General features: G+C 49.5%; 6 protein-coding genes across 6 annotated transcripts; 3 read left to right on the top strand and 3 right to left on the bottom strand.

Moving 5' to 3' along the window:
* Positions 1-954: 954 nt before the first annotated feature.
* Positions 955-2668, top strand: EYB26_002554 (uncharacterized protein; the record flags this gene model as incomplete). The annotated part of the gene is made up of 4 exons (XM_054261859.1): positions 955-1202; positions 1257-1284; positions 1338-1964; positions 2015-2668. The coding sequence occupies 4 exons, from the start codon at positions 955-957 to the stop codon at positions 2666-2668; spliced, it is 1557 nt and encodes a 518-aa protein (XP_054117834.1).
* An 820-nt stretch (positions 2669-3488) lies between these two features.
* On the top strand, positions 3489-6095 carry EYB26_002553 (uncharacterized protein; the record flags this gene model as incomplete). The annotated part of the gene is made up of 3 exons (XM_054261858.1): positions 3489-4508; positions 4556-4874; positions 4927-6095. 3 exons carry the CDS (start codon positions 3489-3491, stop codon positions 6093-6095), a joined length of 2508 nt encoding a protein of 835 aa, XP_054117833.1.
* A 709-nt stretch (positions 6096-6804) lies between these two features.
* EYB26_002552 (uncharacterized protein) lies at positions 6805-10051 on the top strand (the record flags this gene model as incomplete). The annotated part of the gene is made up of 5 exons (XM_054261857.1): positions 6805-6884; positions 6942-8304; positions 8351-9474; positions 9529-9903; positions 9961-10051. 5 exons carry the CDS (start codon positions 6805-6807, stop codon positions 10049-10051), a joined length of 3033 nt encoding a protein of 1010 aa, XP_054117832.1.
* Positions 10052-10439: 388 nt separating this feature from the next.
* Positions 10440-12227, bottom strand: EYB26_002551 (uncharacterized protein; the record flags this gene model as incomplete). The annotated part of the gene is made up of 2 exons (XM_054261856.1): positions 11636-11699; positions 11773-12227. The coding sequence occupies 2 exons, from the start codon at positions 12225-12227 to the stop codon at positions 11636-11638; spliced, it is 519 nt and encodes a 172-aa protein (XP_054117831.1).
* Positions 12228-13204: 977 nt separating this feature from the next.
* Positions 13205-14850, bottom strand: EYB26_002550 (uncharacterized protein; the record flags this gene model as incomplete). Its single annotated transcript, XM_054261855.1, has 4 exons — positions 13205-13965; positions 14013-14417; positions 14473-14699; positions 14765-14850. 4 exons carry the CDS (start codon positions 14848-14850, stop codon positions 13205-13207), a joined length of 1479 nt encoding a protein of 492 aa, XP_054117830.1.
* Positions 14851-16142: 1292 nt separating this feature from the next.
* On the bottom strand, positions 16143-19171 carry EYB26_002549 (uncharacterized protein; the record flags this gene model as incomplete). The annotated part of the gene is made up of 3 exons (XM_054261854.1): positions 16143-18372; positions 18423-18829; positions 18899-19171. The coding sequence occupies 3 exons, from the start codon at positions 19169-19171 to the stop codon at positions 16143-16145; spliced, it is 2910 nt and encodes a 969-aa protein (XP_054117829.1).
* Between the last annotated feature and the right edge of the window lie 74 nt (positions 19172-19245).

Genomic DNA, 19245 nt, shown 5'->3' with positions numbered 1-19245 from the left:
GTTAACCGGAAGAGGCATAGCTAATTACACAAGCCCCCAAAGTAGGGGATAGGAGGGTTTTACATCAAGCCGCATTGGTGTGAATATGAAAATTGGAGAGGGGAAGGAAACTCCACCCATCAGTCCAATTGCGGAAAGTAGCTTAGCTTCTAGACGACTCTAAGCGTCTGGACAGCAAATCCATTTGCTCTGAACATTCCCGGTACATTTTCTCAGACAATTGAGTGGATTGTTGTGTTTCACACCTGGTCCAGCATGTCCTAACTTCGAAGACTGTTGGTGTAGAATAATCGGCACCCCGCTATGGCTCGAGATCGTCGATGCTAAGCTTTTTCACGCTGCGCTACTGTACTCCGTACACATCTTCCATTCCACACAGACGTGGCACATGCTCATGTCGTCCGTAGTATCGGCATCGTCAACTGCTGACTGATGCATTAGTTGGTGGATGGTTAGTCGCTCTGGAATACCTATCATTCGTTTATCAATGCCTGAAACGGGGGTTACCTGTATACAATAAACCAAGGATGTGCTGGCAAAGACTGGAGATCCAAGCCACTGTTTGCGATCTAGAGCTCCCTGATTACGTCGATAGAGGGGCTTGGTACCAAACCCTTACATTAATTACCGTACTCCTCCATACTCAGACTGCTGCTATCGGGAAATACGCGTATTAGCGTGGCCTGATAGTGAAACTTCCCCACCCCAGCCGAGAGCTTTCCGTGAGCATCCACCCGCTCAGTCAATGATGTCGTTGCTGCGAGAACGTGAACAGAGGAGGCCAGGAAAAAGAAAAGAGCACTGTCACCGTGTTACGTAGTATATAGAGCCTCTCTGTTCCCTGCTCCTCGCTTCTCGTTGTATCCCTCCCTCCACTCCCCCTCCCCTTATCCAGCCTTACTCTCAAAGCTTATCTACCCTTTATCTCGCGTGTCATCTTTTGTCTGTATCAAAATGGTCCATCTAGCAACTGTCAGAAATGACGAGAAAGTTCCCAAATTCGAGCCTAGGAAAATCCATGCCATCGACACTCTCGACCTCAGTGCTCCCGGAGCCGATGACTTCTCCACCAGTGTCTACGGATCGCGGTTTGCGACTGAGTCGCTTCCCTCTCTCGAGATGCCGGACAAGGAGATGCCTCCTGATATCGCCTATCGCATGATCAAGGACGATTTGAGCTTGGATGGGAACCCGATGCTCAAGTAAGTATTGCATTGAGTTTGAAAATCGAAAAAAAGAGAGCTTACGCATCATAGTCTTGCTTCGTTTGTTACTACTTATATGGTAAATTAAGATCGATCGAACAGTCGATGAATCGTCCTAATAATAATCAATAGGAAGACGAAGCCGAAAAACTCATGGCCGAAGCCTTTAGCAAAAACTTCATCGACTACGAAGAATACCCCCAATCCGTCGACATCCAGAACCGATGTGTCAACATGATTGCCCGTCTCTTCAACGCACCCACAAACCCCGAGAGTCCGAACGCCATGGGAACTTCAACCGTCGGTTCCTCCGAGGCCATCATGCTTGCTCTTCTCGCCATGAAGAGGCGCTGGCAAAACAAGCGCAAGGCTGAAGGTAAAGACTGGCATAATCCCAATATCGTCATGAATAGTGCTGTTCAGGTCTGCTGGGAAAAGGCCACTCGATACTTTGAAGTCGGTGAAAAGTACGTTTATTGTACTAATGAACGATATGTCATTGACCCTAAGGAGGCTGTGGACTTGGTGGATGAGAACACAATTGGTATCTGTGTTATCCTGGGAACTACCTACACTGGTGAATATGAAGATGCCAAGGCTGTCAATGACTTGTTGGTCGAGAGGGGCATTGATGTCCCAATTCACATTGATGCTGCCAGTGGTGGTTTCGTGGCTCCATTTGTCAACCCTAACCTTGAGTGGGACTTCAAACTGGAGAAGGTTGTTTCGATCAATGTTTCTGGTCACAAATACGGTTTGGTAGGTTGTCCACTAGAAACGAGAAGTTTTCGATTGTTAATCATGCATAGGTCTACCCTGGTGTTGGCTGGGTTGTTTGGCGTTCACCCGAATACCTCCCCAAGGAGCTCGTCTTCAACGTTAACTATCTTGGAGCCGACCAAGCTAGTTTTACCCTGAACTTCTCCAAGGGTGCTTCTCAGGTTATTGGTCAGTACTACCAGATGATCCGTCTTGGTAAGCGAGGTTACCGCTCCATCATGCTCAACCTCACTCGCACCGCCGACTACCTTACCGCCAAGCTCCAAGAACTTGGCTTCATCATGATGAGCAAAGGCCACGGTCACGGTTTGCCTGTAGTGGCATTCCGTCTCGACCCTGCCCGAGGAGACATCTTCGACGAATTCGCCATTGCGCACCACCTCCGCGAACGTGGCTGGATTGTACCGGCTTACACCATGGCTCCACACTGCGAGAACTTGAAGATGATGCGAATTGTTGTTCGAGAGGATTTCAGTCTCCCACGCGCCGACCTTCTCATCAATGACGTCAAGCTTGCTCTTCGCACTCTTGGCGAGATGGACAAGAGCATGATAGAAAGGTACCAGAAACATGTTCAGGAGCAGATTGTCAGCTCTCACAAGGCTCGCCATAATCACCCTATGTACAAAAAGGAGAAGCACTCCTTGCAAGGTAAGTATGGTAAGACCCATGCTGTTTGCTAGTTTGTTGGTATGAGGTACATCTATGGTTGGCTTATACAGCGACTCTATGAATTATGAATAACTGAAACAATTGATTCGTTGATCATACTATACTATAAGAACATGGTTCAGCACATACGTACCTATGATAGACACGTATACATGCTCACCCGGCGCCTCGCTTAATTCAGCCAGCTATTGATTTAACTCACTGTTGGTGATCAACACAGCCCCGCGGCCGTCCACAGTAGCACAAGTACAAGTACGAAGTAAGGCAAACAAACACATTGCGATTCAGCTTCCGAGGCACTCAGCGGATATTTTGCTCTTTTCCTTCCTTCTGTTTCTGTGACGAGCACAGATAATTTCTGCATCTGTTGTTTGTTCGTGGCATTCAAGAGGAAAGCTGAAGCTGAAGCGGTTACGGGTACATGGGCTTCTATTTATAGATTCCGTGCGGGCGGCTGTCTCCTCATCCTCAGTCTATGCGTATGGTAGGCATGCTCAGCTATTTTGTCTGTAAGAGCAACACAATGCTTCGATTTGCCGATCCAGTAATATGATCCTTATTAGCAAAAGTAACTCCTGATTAAACGCCGACTGTGGCAAATACCAAGGCTCTGGCTAATAGAGCTGAACTACGTAGTTCTAGTCCCTCAGTTTGCAGGTCGCTAGTGGGTTTGTGCAACAGGCTGAGTTGCTCCTCACTTCGATCCAAGATGACACTTTGAACTTTTACACAACCCATCCCTACTTGCCGCCTCAAAGAAATTGTTTCTTACCTAAACATTTCTTTCCCTGCCTATCTATCCTTCATCTGGAGAGAGCTCTCTCTCCATCCATGCCCTCGTTCTTCAGTAAAAAGACCCGCACCCAGCAGGTGTCCTCTGCAGGTCCCGCGGGCGAGTCTTCGTCGGGCTCAGCTGTTCCTCCAGGACCTCCTCCACTACCACTGCCCAACGACCCCTATCAGATCCTTCATCAACAACAACAGTCCCTGGAAGAATTTTCGGATCGAATATTTGACGCGAATCGTCGTCCCTCCGAGCCGTTTCCCGCCCATCAGTTCCACGGCCGGCGCCCTCATTCCCCGCACAGTCCGTCTCCAGCTGGCGTCGATTTAAGGTATGGGCGGGACCCAGAGGATCAACATCAACAACAGCAACAGCAATACCGCCATCCTGCACACCACAATCCCAACCAGCCCTCTCTTGATCGGCCTACAATCAGCATAGTGACTCCTAGTCAGCAGCAGCAACAGCAACAGCAACAACAGAACCAAAACGAGCCTCAGAGTTATCAGCAAAGCCCAGATCGTGCCAGAAATTCCATCGATCAACAACAGTGGACCACCAGCGAACACAACCCCTCAGCACCGGACCTCCTCCACGACAGCGGCAAACAACAAAAGAAGAAAAAGGGATTCTTCAGTCGAAACCAGACCGTTGCATCAAGCAACCCCGCTACAAAACAATCCGCTAAAAAAGACAAATCGCTCGGTCGTTCGGCTTCGATAAAGCACTCGTTCGGACGGGATAACATTATACAGCCGCCTCAATCGTCATCGGAGTATGGAAGAAGCGTAACGACGAAATCGACCAGTGGACATTCATTAAACCAAAACCAGAGTCGGTCGACGTTGGACAATACCAGTCAACAATTCGAGTCGGAGACATCTCTACGGCCACCAACAGCAGAAACGCCTGCCAGTCCGAACAGGAATTACGAACCGAGCCAGCCGCATACACCGCTTGAGAATAGTCAATCATCTCAACGCCTGGGGGCGGATATAAACGATCGCGGTCATCTGGTGTGGCAGCAGCATCGACGGTCTGAGAGTTTTGAGTCGATTCCTAGTCAGGTTAGTTGGATGACTCTTCTTCTTACATAAATGCTAATAATCTGTAGACCTCCTCTCGTCGCCCTTCTATACACCAAATTCTTGATTCATCGGTAAGTGATATGGCTACCGCACAACAACCGATGGGCACGCGGCCGTCCGAGTCCCAGCCCCAGATCCCAACTCGCAAGGATTCGTTGGCGGCCCCGAGTGGACAGCCGCATCTTCAAAATGCATTGCAGGGATCGTTCAAGAATCCTTCCCAGCAGAACCTGCACGATATGCAGGGTCGTGAGACGCCACCGTCGGCAGCGATGAATTCCAAGGTGAGGGAAGAGTTGGAGAATCTAGATGTTGGTGCATTGATCATGCGACATGAGGAACTTCGTATGTTCTCTATCTTCTCGATTATCTAGATCCGTGCTGACTCGTTGATTAGAGGCCAAATATCAAAAGGTCAAGAGGTATTATTTTGAAAAGGAGGCGCAGGTCACCGCGCTTCAAAATACAGTGGCTCACCAGCGTATGGCCGTTTCGCGTACGGTTCTAGATGACAATGAATACACAGCAAGGTTTCAACGTCTTGACGGTGCTATCAAAGAGCTTGCATTTTCTATACGAAAAGATTGGAGAGCTATCCCTGACTGGTTGCATCCTTTTGTCAATGAGGATGCAGTTACTGTGGGCACTAAAGAGATGACTGGCGTCGGTCGTGCAGTGATTACTCGATGGGTGGCTGAGGAAGTATTTAACCGTTACTTCCATCCTGGTTTGGAACGCACTTTTAGCGAACGCCTCAAAACTATTGAGATGCATCTGCGCCGCCAACAAGTTCAGGTGTTCAATGAAGATGATAAAGAAAACCAGGTGGCTCGGATTTCGAATTGGAGACGGACTACTCTAGACGGATTGGCGGATATGCTGCAATCGAGGACTACGCAGGAAAATCTGGATCAATTAGTCGAGTATCTGGTAGAGAAGCTTTCGGCGATGTTGCAGTGCGATTTGAAGGAACCCGCTCCACCGGAACTTGCTCATTATACACGGATGATTGTTGAGAATGCGATCAACATTGCCGAGAAAATTCCACAAGAAGCCCGAGATATTGTTGTCGATTACATTTCGCCAGGAAGTTTTGTGTCGGAGATCAACATGAAGGTTGAAACGGGTCTGCCGCCTCTGACACGACCACTTGCCGATGGGAAAGATGACATAGCAAGCGAAGGCAACGAAGAAATGGAAACAGACATTAAAGAGCAGCCCACACCACCGCAACAAACTGATCAACAACAAGGCAAAAATCCAACGCACATGCCTCAAAGCCGTGAACAGCGAAAGAAGTATCCATTCGGAAGTCTAATGAGCAAGAAATCGTTGGCATCCACAAATCCCGCTCCCGCACAATCACAGAATCCTTCTCAGGGAACGGCCTCTTCGCCTGACAATGCTACAAATAACAAGGAACGAGATGAACAATTACAGCAGCAGCAGCAGCAACAACAAGATAAGCGACCACGAGTGCGACTCTCGACGTTCATGACGGTGGAGGTAAAGGGTCGCGGGCCGAATAATGTTCTTATTCAAGCGCCAGTATATACCATAGAGTAGTTTGACTCTTTTTTTTTTTTTTTTATTTTTATCTTTCCTCATCAATTCTTTCACTTCTCTTCCTTTTACTTACGGTGTGAGCCTGACATGTCTTGTTTTTTCTCGGTGTAAATACAGACCCCGATGACTACTATGATACTATCCACTAGTTACCCAACTAGGCAGTACTACGAGTTGCTCCATCAGTACCCGAACCGGCTGTTGCGTGCCGAAGTCATCGAACCAACGATGTAGTTGCCCTTGGACCGGTATTGCCAGTCCCGACTTTTCCGCCATCTTCCACGTTCTAGTCCCAAGCCTCACGAATTTCTTTTTTCCTCTGTTCTCCACACCGTTAAACTCCCCGCCAAGCATTAATCTATAAGTTATAAATCACAAAAATCATGGCCTAATTCAATATGCGAGATCAATCATTTTGCTGTCGATACGGTGGGCATCTGTCGCGAATATATATCCAGTCGCATGCAATATTCTACGAAATGCAAATGCAAGTCGTTGATCCTCTCGTTGCCGATTAACCGTGTCGACAAAATCGATATTGGATCTTATTGTCGAGTCGGAGTATTCAGGAAGCAGACATTAAGATGCAGGAGGTTCTTTTCTACTATTATAACCATCGGCTGTCTTTATTTCATTTTTCGTGGTGGATGTTGTTTGATGGGTAAGGTAATAGGTACTTAACCCCTGATCATACTATACTAGACATAAAATGTGGTGGCCATCACACTATATGAGGCGAGCTCTCTCGCGGTTGGACATTGATGTGCCGACTTTCTTGCGGATGATGAAGTATGCCCTCCTTTCTACTTACCCTATATGCAAAGGTCAACAAGCTAATTCAACCAGGGCTGCCCTCCCCGCAACAATCGCATTGGCAATGTATCAATCCGATCTCGTAGCCCAAGAATACTCCACCATAGCCTACCTAATGCCCGTCGCCGCAATGTTCAGTCGCTGTAGCGCTCCTCGAGGCAAATTCTTCCATTTCCTCATCCAGGGTTTAGTGTTGGTCTGTTTCGGCGCCGCGAGTAGTCTATTAATGGTCTATTGCTGCGTGAAAGCCCGCCTGCATACTTCCGACCCATTACCAGCTGGCATATCAACTGAGGAGATTCTGTCCGCACCGTATAATACCGCTGCGTCTGTCGTTGCGGCTGTTTGGCTGTTCTCTCAGACGTATATCGTGAATACGCTACGAGGCGAGGATCCGCAGCTCGGCATACCCGTGCAGATGCATTGTATGCTATTCTTCGTGGCTGCTACCGAGGCACCGGATTACGTTACTGTATCGGATGGATTTGCGCACGTCAAGAGTCTTTTGCTGGCCATGTTGACGGGTATGGCATTGGCAACGGTGACACATATACTCATTTTCCCGGATACATGTCGAGATGCCGTCCTAAAAACAATGGGGGAGTATATTCACGCATTGCAGGATACGCTTGGAGCGCAGGAGGCGTATTTCCAATCCATGGAACGATTGGATATGTTTGTGCGTGTGCAGACGCGCAACCTGACGGAGGAGAAGAGGCTTTATAGAGCTAAAGCGGATGCGGTCAAGAACGCGGCGAGGCGGGTTTTGCAGATCCATGCGTCACTTACAAATGAACTGCCCTATGCAAAGCGGGAGATTGCATACGGCAAACGAGGCGTTAGTGAATTCGGAATGATCTTTAAACAGTTGCGTGCGACGATGGTGCCGTTTGTGGGCTTGAGTACGGTGGTGGATGTCTTTGATCGTATCATGGAGTGGAATAATTGGGTCAAGCCCGTTGAAGAAGGGGGGGTCGATCCGAAGAATGATGCCGTGCATGCGAGGATGGTGCATGATTGGAATGTGATCATGGCATCTACTCACGACCACTTTGCGCAGATCATTGATGTCATGCATGACGGGCTGGAGCATGTGGCGTATCAATTGAATTTGGCGAAAAGGAAGAGACATGGAGCCAAAAACGACGTTGAGGCTGGCGCATCTCATGCGAGTCCCGGAGAAGAAGGATTTGCGCAGTATTTGGAGGCTAAATGTGAGAGTTTTTACAAGGCCAGATCGGTTACTTTGCGGGAATGGTGTGAGCAAAAGGGCATTGAGCTTCCGGAGGATTATTTCTATCATCCTAGGCCAGATCAGCCTATACAACTTCCCGAGAATGTGCCCGGAGGGTTGCCTCATGATCGAACAGAGAGGCAGCTGTACATTTTACTATATGTAAGCCATTCACTTCCATTTACACTATTTTATACTGACAAGTCAGGTCGAACATATGCTATACTCATCCAGCCTCGCAATCCTCGACTTTGTCCGTTTCGCCGACCAACGCGTGGCAAGCGGAAAACATTCACACAAACACCTCATAGTCCCCGGTAGCAAAGAATTCCGTAGGTGGATCGAAAGCCTCTATCGAAACCAGCAAAATGAGAATACAGGTGAGGACGTCTATCGTCGAAAAGTCATCCTTGACTTGGGCGAAGCATACCATCGACGCAAAGATCCGGAGCATCTACCGCCTGAAAATATCCTGCAGTCCATGGGAGAATGGCTGCGTGTGATACCAAGTTTTTTACGTTCGTCACGATCTCTGTACGGGCTCCGAGTCGCGTGTGCCGCTACATCGATTGGGATCATCGCTTATATTGATACATCACATGCCTTTTTCGTGCGTCAGCGCCTCGTCTGGGCCATGGTCATGCAGACCATCAGCATGGGTCCTACAGCCGGCCAAACCGTCTTGAATTTCGCATTGCGCTCTAGCGGCACGGTGATTGGCATGGTTAGCGCCATTGTAGTCTGGTACATACCAGTTGGCCACATCGCCGGCGTCATAGTCTTCTTTTTCATATGCACCACTGGCCTCTGGTGGATCCCCTTAAAACGACCCGTATTGCAACAAGCCGGTGTCGTGGGCCTGCTCACCATAATTGTGATAATTGCCAGTGAAATGGAAGTCGTTAAATTCGGTGAACAGGCCGTCAAAGCTGGTGGTCAGCCATACTACCCTACACACTTGCTTGCGGTATACCGTCTTGCAGTCGTTCTGGGCGGGGTTGTAGTTGCTTTCATATGGACGATTTTTCCGTACCCGATATCTGATCATTCAGTCCTAAGACAGAATCTGGGTGCCTCCTTGTACTTGTTGGCTAAGTATTATTCGCTAACTCATGAGACCCTTCTTGCGCGTGCGAGGGGCGATGAGGGTGATATGACACTCAAGTCATCTGCGGGCAGACGACTAGAAAAGGCCAGGCATAGAGCGTATGCCAAGCAATCAATAGCTATCAATGGGTTGCGTTCGTACGCGGATTCGCTCAAATGGGAGATTCAGGTCGGGGGACGGTTTCCCAGGGATCAATACGAACGGATTATTGAGTGCATGCAAAAGTATGCTCCATCCTACCCAAGAAAATTTTTCAACAGTCCACTTACTTGCAACAGTATAATGAACTACATAAACCTCGCCGAATACGCCTCCAAAACATTCTCCTCGGCCCTCTCACCACAAACACCATACAACAACCCTTCCAAACAAAGCGAATGGTACACCGACTTCACAAAACTCATTACAAAAACACACATGGCCTCTCACCAGATCACCTCCATCCTCGCCTTACTGTCTGCAAGTATCATGAACGCCCAACCCCTTCCACCCTATCTACAAGTTCCCGGCCCCGACGCGTTTAGTGAACGACTTAAAGAAGTCGATAAGGATATATTGAATATTTGCCATGCGGCTGAGCCGGGGTATGCGGCGTTTAGTGTGTTGCACCTTGCTGGTAGGTGTATTGCGGGGGATTTGGAGAGGTTGATTGAGTATGTTCTTAACCCTTTTCCCGTTGTGTTTGGGTAAGGTACTAATGATGGGGATAGGAGTGTGAGAGAGCTGGTTGGAGAATTGGATTTTTCGATCCATGTTATTAGTCAACTGTCGGAAATGGAGGTCAAGAAGAGGATTGCCTAGATGCATTTCGACCGCGACAGCTGTGATGGGATGGGGCAAAGATGCGATTCTATCTAATGGCGCAGATGACATAAAGAGCATGAATAGAAAGGAACACCAATTGGAAATATCCTTCTATTCATTTCGAATAGTTTTTAATGCCTGCATATGTTGAATTAACTACCTAGAGCATGCTTTAGCTAAGAAAGGAGAGACCTTCTGTTCGTTATGTAATGTTGACTTGAAGCACTCCGTGAGATGCAAGCCCTAGCCCTAACTGGAAGTCAGAATCTAAAGCCCTACAAGAGTTTAGAAACTGCCACACCTTTTGAAATCCGTCCATCTAATTTCCACAAATGGCAAAATAAGAAATATTATCAGGATTGGCAAGACAGCCTTACCTTCTAATCTATACCTTCTGCTCCATATTCCTACCCCTAAAAGCCTCCCCCTCCACCGAAGTACCCGCCCTAATTGATGCCCGCTTCCCCTTCCATGTAAACAAATTACCCACCAGATTCACTGCAGCAACCACAAGACAGATCCTCAAACTTTTGTTGAACGCATCGCTATACGCAACCCTTACTGCCTGCCTCTGCACTGCATCAAGCGTGGCCAAAATTTGCGTATTCGTCTGCAAACCCGCGATTTGTTCTGGCGTCAAGATTCCTCGCAGGTTTCTGGCGCATGTAACATTGAACATGGCATTGCTGGCTGCAACCCCGATCGAGCCGCCCAGTACCCGGACCTGAGCTACTATCCCCTGCGCAACGGCGTGAAGTTTAAAATCGGTTTCGGTAGATGTCATGATTGAGATGCTGGAGAATGTCAGCCCAACCCCAAGACCCAGAACGGCTTGGAAACCGTAGCATTTGCTCTCAATCGATAAGCCAGATCCAAGGGTCGAAAACAACCCAGAGCCGATCATGAGCAGACACCCCGCTGCGGCGAAAGCGTAGAATGTGCGGTCTTTCTTACTGGAAAGAGCACCACTGACAAACGAGCCTGTTCCACAAGCACACAAGAGAGGGAGTAGATGCACACCGGTAGCGGAGGCAGATTTGAGATTGACAATCTGAAAGCGCAAGGGGAGCGAGATGATGAGTGTGAAGAATATGAACCCCGTCAAAACAGTGGAAATGATACCCGCCAACATGCGTCGATGAATCAGGAGCTCGAATGGGAACATGGATGCGATCCTGTCACTCAATCCTCGATAGTAGACATAGAATTGCCATCCGATTAGCAAAATCCAGCAGACGCTCCCAACAACAATTGTCCCAACAACCACACCGCTAGACCAGGCACATGCCCCTGTTCCACCTTCCTGCAACCCAAACACAACCAGCACCGACGCAGCAAGCAGCAGAAACGCCCCTGGACAATCAAATTCCCTCCACCGTCTAGCGACATCATCATACGCAGTCGTTTTACCAGGCCACCCTAGGACAAAACACAGCAACGCAACAGCACCACAGGGACCATTAAGCCAGAAGATCCATCGCCAGGAGGCGTATTCCGTAAACAAACCGCCGATAATAGGCCCCAGGACCCCCGCGATCGCGACAACGGCACCGGTAAAAGCCGACGCGAATGCAAATAGTTTCACGGTACTGACTTCGATGAGCACGATGAGTGCCAACGCATAAAGTCCGGCGCCGCCGATCCCCTGGAAAGTGCGGAAGATGATGAGTTGATTGATATTCTGGGACCATCCACATCCGAGAGAGAAAGCGACGAACATGATAAAGGCGAGTACGACGGCGAATCGACGGCCGATGAAGTCGCTGAGACGCGCAAAGACAACTGCAAAACCGAGGTAGGAGAGCTGATACGCGAGAATGGCCCAGAGCGTGCTGGCTAGCGAGTCGAAGTCGAGAGAGATGGTGTACACGGCCGTTGCCATGATGGAGGTGTCCATCAGGGCGAGGAAGAGGCCGAAAAAGAGGCCGATGAAGATGAGTGTTCGGCGCCAGGAGGAGAGGTCAGGGATTCTGTTGAGCATTGCGTTGTGGTGGCTATCTTCCTGGTCAGAGCTGTGAGGGGCTTGGCTGGCGTTGATGGTGGTTGGTATGTTTTCGCTGCTGGCGTTCTCTGCAACACGTGTGATTGAGGACGTTGACTTGAAGTCCAGAGTTCTGTCGTCGTCCTTGACATCCTTCGTGCCCGATACCACGTCGATCTGTTTATTATTCATCTCGATATGCTAAGCTTAAGCCTGAACTAATGTCAGCAAATAATCACATAAGTTACACCCATAGAGTAGAGTTGTACCTTTGCAAAGCTTTGCCTCATGAAGAAACAAAACAGAACACAAAACACAAGTAAACAAAGGTGTAGGTATATATGCATTGTATAAGCTAATTCCTGATTGTCACGACAACTATGGACCTTATGGCACCTCCCAGCGAGCTGCCTACCACCCTCTTAAATGAAATATTCCTCACAGCATATCCCTCAAACCAAAACCATGTTTTTACCAGTGTCCTATCACCCCCAGCTACCCACATGTACATCCGTCGCATGTAGCTTGCAAGAGAAACAGCAGCAAATGATGGTAAATCAATTATATTAGTGGATCTCAGTGAATATATGCCTGGCTTGGTGGTGGTTTTACCACTACTAGCTTTCAGCCATACAACGTCGAAATGTTGGTTGCATGTGTACTACATACAATGTATGTGCCCATATCAAACAGTAACAAGTTCTCAATACCCTCAAATAACTGTTTTATTTGTGTATCATGCATGTAAACAAAGGGGCACAGCGCAACAATGAATCAGTTGAAATGATTCTATTGGTTACAGCTGAAGCACCAATCTAGTATGATTCTTCCTTGTGCTACATATACATCAAACTCATTCATAGCTATGAGGGTTGATGCATTTAGGTATGGATAATGCCTGCCTGTCTGATTGTTTGATTATGATTATTTTCTATTCTTCCATAGTATTATTTAAACAAGAAGCATAGCACAGCATAGCGTAGCATAGATATCAGTCCCCTTTGTACGGAGTTACCCAACAATACACCACACCCTATCATACAATCCAATCCACCCATCCAATCCAGCCAGACCAACGCCCCAAAGTCAAACAACTGAAACCACATTACTCGCGCACGAGGAGCGCTAATGTACAGCTAGATCAAACATTATTAACACGGCTCCATTGATCACTGGTCGCTGGCATTGGCAGTAGTGGTTGACTTTTCTCCCCTGAACTTGCGTTTGATCCAGGCCATAAATCCTCCCTTTTTGGCCTCTTTTTGAGCAGGTGTTGGTTGTGCTTGCTCGGAGGGAGCCACTTCCTCGGGAGCCTTGGTAGCAGCGGCTGCCTGTTGTTTTTGTTGTTGTTCTGCTGAGTGTCCCCGAAAAGCAGCAGCTGCTGCTGCTGCCGCCGGGCTAGTTGGCTTGGCCGTTGTGTCGGCTTTTTGAGGAGTGACGGGCAAAACAGGTTCTTTCTGTGTCGAGGCTTCTCCAGCTGGTGATTCGGTAGAAACTGCAGTACCAGCACCAGCGCCAGTGCCGGTTGTGTCGACTTCCTCTGCTTTGATATCTTTAGTAGCGACGGGTACGGCTGCTGGCGCAGCAATTGCTGCCTCTGTTGGGCCCTGGGTTGCGGTTTGTTGAGTGGATGTAGTAGCCGCCGCAGTGTCGGATACCTTGGGTTTCGCTGTGACTGCCTCTCCTTTGCTTATATCCCGAGCCTCCGAAGCAATGGCGCTGTCTGCTCCAGATGCCGCCGAGTCAGCTATTGAAGGAGTTGGGAAACGCCCGGGGATCGCCAAGTTCGGCTGAGTCCCGGCAGATTCATCGACGCGCGGCTTCTTTGACGGTTGATCCCGTTCTTCAGTAACAAAAACTGGTACTTCGTGAGCACGTTTGATGTGTGCCGCCTCCTTTGCCGCCTCCGTTTTCCCCAAGGCTGATTCAGCTGCATGAAGTCAGTTGCGCTCTTATGGTAATATATGGGATACCTACCTGGTTGTGTTCGACCCTTTTCAGCCTTTTCTCCTGCTAATACTGCCGCGCCAGCTGCTGTGGCAGCTACTGCAGCAGCTCCTCCAGCTGTGACAAGACCGGTGGTTTCCTCTGTAGGAATCTGGCCCTTCTTAGCAACCTCAGATACAGCGTCTATGGCAGCATTAATAGGAGCAACAACTGGCTCAGCCTTGCCCTTTGTAGCTGCCACTAAATCCGCACGCTCTGTAGAACGAGAAGTAGTGGGATGTTCGGGTTCAGGTTCAGAAATCTTGGTCTCCTTTGCAACGTCCTCTTCGGCTTCCTTTTTCAAGCTGGTGGGCGCAGTCGTGGGTGCGGCAGCGGCCAATGCCTTGGTTCGCTCGTCGCCGCGTTGTTCTTTGGTCGCGTCAGTGGGAACGATGTCTACGTCAATCTAATTAGACAATTCGATTTTTGAATAGGTAGAAGATAGGCATACCCTTTTCGCGCACTGGTAGCTCCTCCTCCTTCCCTGGCACTGCTGCGGTCGGTTCTGTCTTGGTGATATCTTGCGCCAAAGCCTCTTGTGACTTGGGAGCGGTTGCAGTTTCAGCAGCAGCAGCAGCAGATCCGCTTGCTGCGGCCGGAGCGGCCTCTGCTGCTGTCGCTTCGGCAGCGGTTCCCTCACCGTACATGAGCTTGTCCTCTGCTTTGTGCCCGGGGCTTCTATCGATTTGTTAGATACGCACTCATGGACATGTGTATTTGATTCCCCTTGGTATCCAACTTACATGACGTTCTTGACATCCGGGACTTTAGCTCCGCCGCCGCCAGCTCCCTTCTTCTTGTTGTGCTTCTTTCCTCCCTTCTTGGGCATGATGGCGGTCCAATCGAGGTTGTAGGTCAGGTGTATTCGATTCGTGAGAGAAACTCCGGCGTGGTTGAGATGTCTCTGGGTGTCGGTGGTGTAGAGACCGAGAGATGTAGCTTGTAAGGGTGACAATGGTAATTTGGTAGGTGTGGTAGAGGCAAAGTGGCTGGAATAGTGGATTATTAGCTAAGACACCTTGCTCTCTGCCAATGACAAGGGATGAAGGGTGGGCTGTGGATCCGGATGCTGACGTTCGCAGCGATCAGCCTTTGCGCACACACAAATACAATAATGGCACAGCCAGCAGCGTATTCACATACATACGTAGTATACTTGTTTTGGGTCAGCTGATGCTTTGATACTATAGTAACTTGATACTATCGGAAAGACTGCGAAGGCAATTGTCAAATGGTGGGTTACAGTAGCTCTTTCCTTGTTCCTCGATGTTTCCGGGGAGCTCCTTCCAAGGTCCTTGTATTCTCTTTTTTTTAATTGCTTTTTATTTCTTTTTCTGGCTGTTTCCGTGCCTCTTTCGTCCTTGTTTTACTCGAGAGGCTGCCTATAGTTATCGACTATCTAGCGTTTAACAAGGAACCAATGCGCGATTCGACATCCTCGCCCGGAGTCCTTAAGCTGTCTCGAAGCGGCCCACTACCTACCGCCGGAATACATCCGGGTACGTACAACATGCCGACGCGTGACTGACCTGTCACATTCGCTCGAGGAATGCCCCAGATTTTGCTTCACCGGTGTCGAGACGCTCTTTATCGCTTTCTATAGACCTAGAGCTCTCTTGTCCATACAGACTGTATAGTGGTCTGTATGGCACAATGTCTACTCCGTCTGTGGGCAGTGGCAGGAAGCGAGGGGGAAAAAAAAACAAAAACGGCTGACGTCAAATCCGGCAGCTCGGGACCACTAGGCCGGAATGGGAAATGTGTCTGCCGACCAATCATTCTCTCCTTTTCCCTTCAGGAGAGACATTTTGTATACAGCCCTGACTTGTGCCAGGTACCTTCCTATGGAGTATTGCATGTTTATAGGGCTGGCTCAATGCCTGGACTTCATGATGGACATGGCAGCGAGACCCCTGTCAAGATTCAATCTGTGCCTCACTAATGCATGCAAGGTTCCCCATCACTAGCACCCCCACCAAGCCATTAACCGTCATGGTCGACATAGAGATACGGAGTACTCCGTAAAAAGAGTCATAATCAATCAATTGTCAAGTCAGGCATTGCTTGGTATATTACTATGTACAATCCCTCACCCGGTACGACACAATCGAGAACAAAACACTACGGCGCAAATGACATTCCCTTCAACCGAGGAACAATCAACAAATCTCGAATATCATCATGCCGAAACACCCACGCAAGAAACCGCTCAATACCCATACCCCAGCCCACCGTCTGCAACGGTTTACTCTCCCGTACATCAGTATACCACTTATATTTGCCCTTGTCCGCCACTTGGTGGAGATTCAATGCATGCCGCACTTCGTCGGCAGATACATGGCGCTCTCCTAGACCAAGAACCTCACCCGATCCCAAAAGCAGGTCCGCGCAACGAGCTTTCCTCCGAGCGGAATCGGTGTAAGCTTGGTAGAATGGAACAGAGAGGTGGTCCATCTCCGTCACCCAAACGGGGCCGCCGCCAAAATGTTCAAGGAGCCGTCGCTCGCCGAGCGGAGTCAGTGTGCGACCTTTGCTGGAGTCGGAGTCGGAGACAGGTCGCCAGATAATCTCTGCTTTGGTGTTTTGCATGGTCGGTAGAGACAGCGCGTCGTCGAGTGCGATCTGCGGAAATCTACCTCCGTGGGATTTTGCATAGTCGTGGAGCGATGTCAGGTGGTCCAGACGACCTGAACCATCGGCGGTGCTAGCCTGGATGAGGGACGCATGGTCGCGGAGGAGCGTTGCTACGAGATTGAGGATATAGCCTTCTGCAATTTTGATACCCTGTGCAAATGAACCGCGTAGCTCGCACTCCACATGATGGAATTGATTGACATGTCTCGCATCATGGTCCTCGCCACGGAAAGACGTGCTGATATAGTATACACCCGGCACCGTGTCTCTGATGCGAAGAAAATACTCCAGCGCAAACTGCATCGAGTCAGCCAAGTAGGTCGACTGGCCTAGGAGCGATACTGAAACAGGCAGAGAGTCCGAACCTAGACCCATCGGCGAACTAACGGCGTCGGTTGTGGAAGGTACAAGACAATATTGGTAGCCATGGGACTTGCGGAAAAAGTCTGTCGAGGTGTGAAAAAGGGTGTCCTGAACCGTGAACAAGACTTCGTACCAAGGGTCTTGTAAGACTGTCAACAGATGACGACTGGGATCACTCCATGAACGTGGTGGAGATGCACTCTCTGGGGCGACAATCTTCTGTCTCAAAGTCTGGGATGTGCGGACAAGCCCCGGACAGTCTGGACATATTGGTCCCTGGAGAGAGCTCACATAGCCCTGGTATGTCTCATGAAAGGGAGCTACAGTATCAAATGGCGGATCGACCGGGGCATGGATTGGGATGAGTTTGATATGGGCGTAGTTAATCTCGAATCCTTCAAAGATCATGCCACAACGTTCAGCGCCAAAAGCTGTCATCAGAATACCGGCCACTGTGTGTGCTGCTGCCATCAGCTTGGTGTAGGACTGCTCCTCAAGAGAGAGGACGTCGCTTGAGAGATGGGCCCGAGGCGCCAACACAGTGAAACCATCAGTATTAGGAAATGGAGTGAGAAAGGCGACATGTTCATCATCCTCCCAAACCCGCCACTGCGATAGCTCGCCCCTTATAATCCGAGCAAACAGATTATTGTCATCATCAGGCCCATCGAAGCGATAGTTCAAGGGGTCCGACAGTCCCGAGACGGATCGAATCTTGGAGCAGATCTCATCTAGCTGCTCAGAAGCCATCATAGGGCCATCGTAAGAAGATATATAACCAGGGAATGATTTTTGGTACTCCTTCACGTCACTCGTGATTGGTTTCCAGTCGCGACCTAGGCCATGCAGAGGCCAGATTGAGAGGACGTTTTTACCTTCGGTGATCAGCGCGCAGCGACCTACCTGATAGAATTTGCGAACCGCCGAGGTGACGGTGCGGATGGCTTTCATCGCGCGCACGAACTCATCCAAGGACAAGTCAAATAGGCTCTCCACATCTGTCTTGAACGCAGCTAGGGTGTGGCCACGAGTCGATGGATAACGTGAATGTCCAATGATCAATTGGTTGTCCTGGTAAAAGATGTGTGTCTGGAGCACAGGTATAGTCGTAGGATGGATGAGTGACTCGGGGCTTGTGGAAGAGCTGCCCCAGGAGACGGGAAAGTGTCGTGCATTAGACTCCACAACAGACTCTCCATTTGCATCTAGGGCCACCACTGAGCAAGATGCCCCCGCTTGTGAGACAGGTGCCAACGCTTGACGAGCAGCATCACGCAAGTTATAGCCGTTAGAGTGGTACTGGGCAACTGCGGCGGCAACAGAGTGCTTCAGAATCTCGTCTCCAGCGCCGCTACTGTGGATTTGTCAGAACAATCCTTTCCCAAGGGACAGAAGGCAACTCACCAAACAACGCTTATGCGGTCATCAGCATATAAACCGGCTCCGAGCAGTGCAGTATCCCCCAGCCGCCCATCCTTCTTCCCCGTGCCTCCCCCCGTCGAACCACCCGCAGCCAGTTGACCGTGGCTGTCAAGGACAACGGCTCCAACTGTACCCGATCCCCCACTCACAATCTTCTTGCCTTTCGAACGCTCCGAGAGAGTTATACGGAACGGAGTGGTAAAATAGCTATTGGGGACTGTCTCCAGGCCCAATTCCTTGGCCAAGTCATCCGCCGCGCGGCCAACGATGATCGTGTGCGGACCATTTTCGAGTAGCTCGTTGGCCAAGCGGATGGGATTTTTGGTTGTTTCAAGCAACCCGACGGCGCCGTAGGCCTTGGTTGCGCCGTCTACTATTCCGGCCTCGAGCTGGCATGTTTGGAGTGTGGTAAGTACGTAGTATCACGTAGCATCTAGGGAAAAGGGAAAAGCGCTAACCTGGTGAACTCCCTCCTCATTAAGAGCAGCTCCATGTCCCGCATTAAAGGTGGGGCAGTCCTCCAGGGCCGCAACGGCTAGAACTACCACCTCTTTAGCTGTGGCTCCTTGGCTGAGAGCATTAGAGACACTCTCAGCCACTGACCGGAGATTCTCAACGGTCTCGCGCTGACGATCAACGTCTGCGCAAGTCTCAGAACACCCGCCGTGTAGGACAAAGTGCCATTGTCCTGTCGTCGTTGTAACAGTCTTGCTACGAATGATCAAAGTCATTGTTGGGAATGTTCTTGCTGTACGGATGTGAAATGAAAGGTGTTTTCTCGAGTTTATGATGTCGAATTGTACCA

This window comes from Talaromyces marneffei, chromosome 2 (assembly GCF_009556855.1).
Source record: "Talaromyces marneffei chromosome 2, complete sequence".
NCBI classification, from domain to species: Eukaryota; Fungi; Ascomycota; class Eurotiomycetes; order Eurotiales; family Trichocomaceae; genus Talaromyces; species Talaromyces marneffei.
This window is presented reverse-complemented; position numbering and strand designations above follow the sequence as displayed.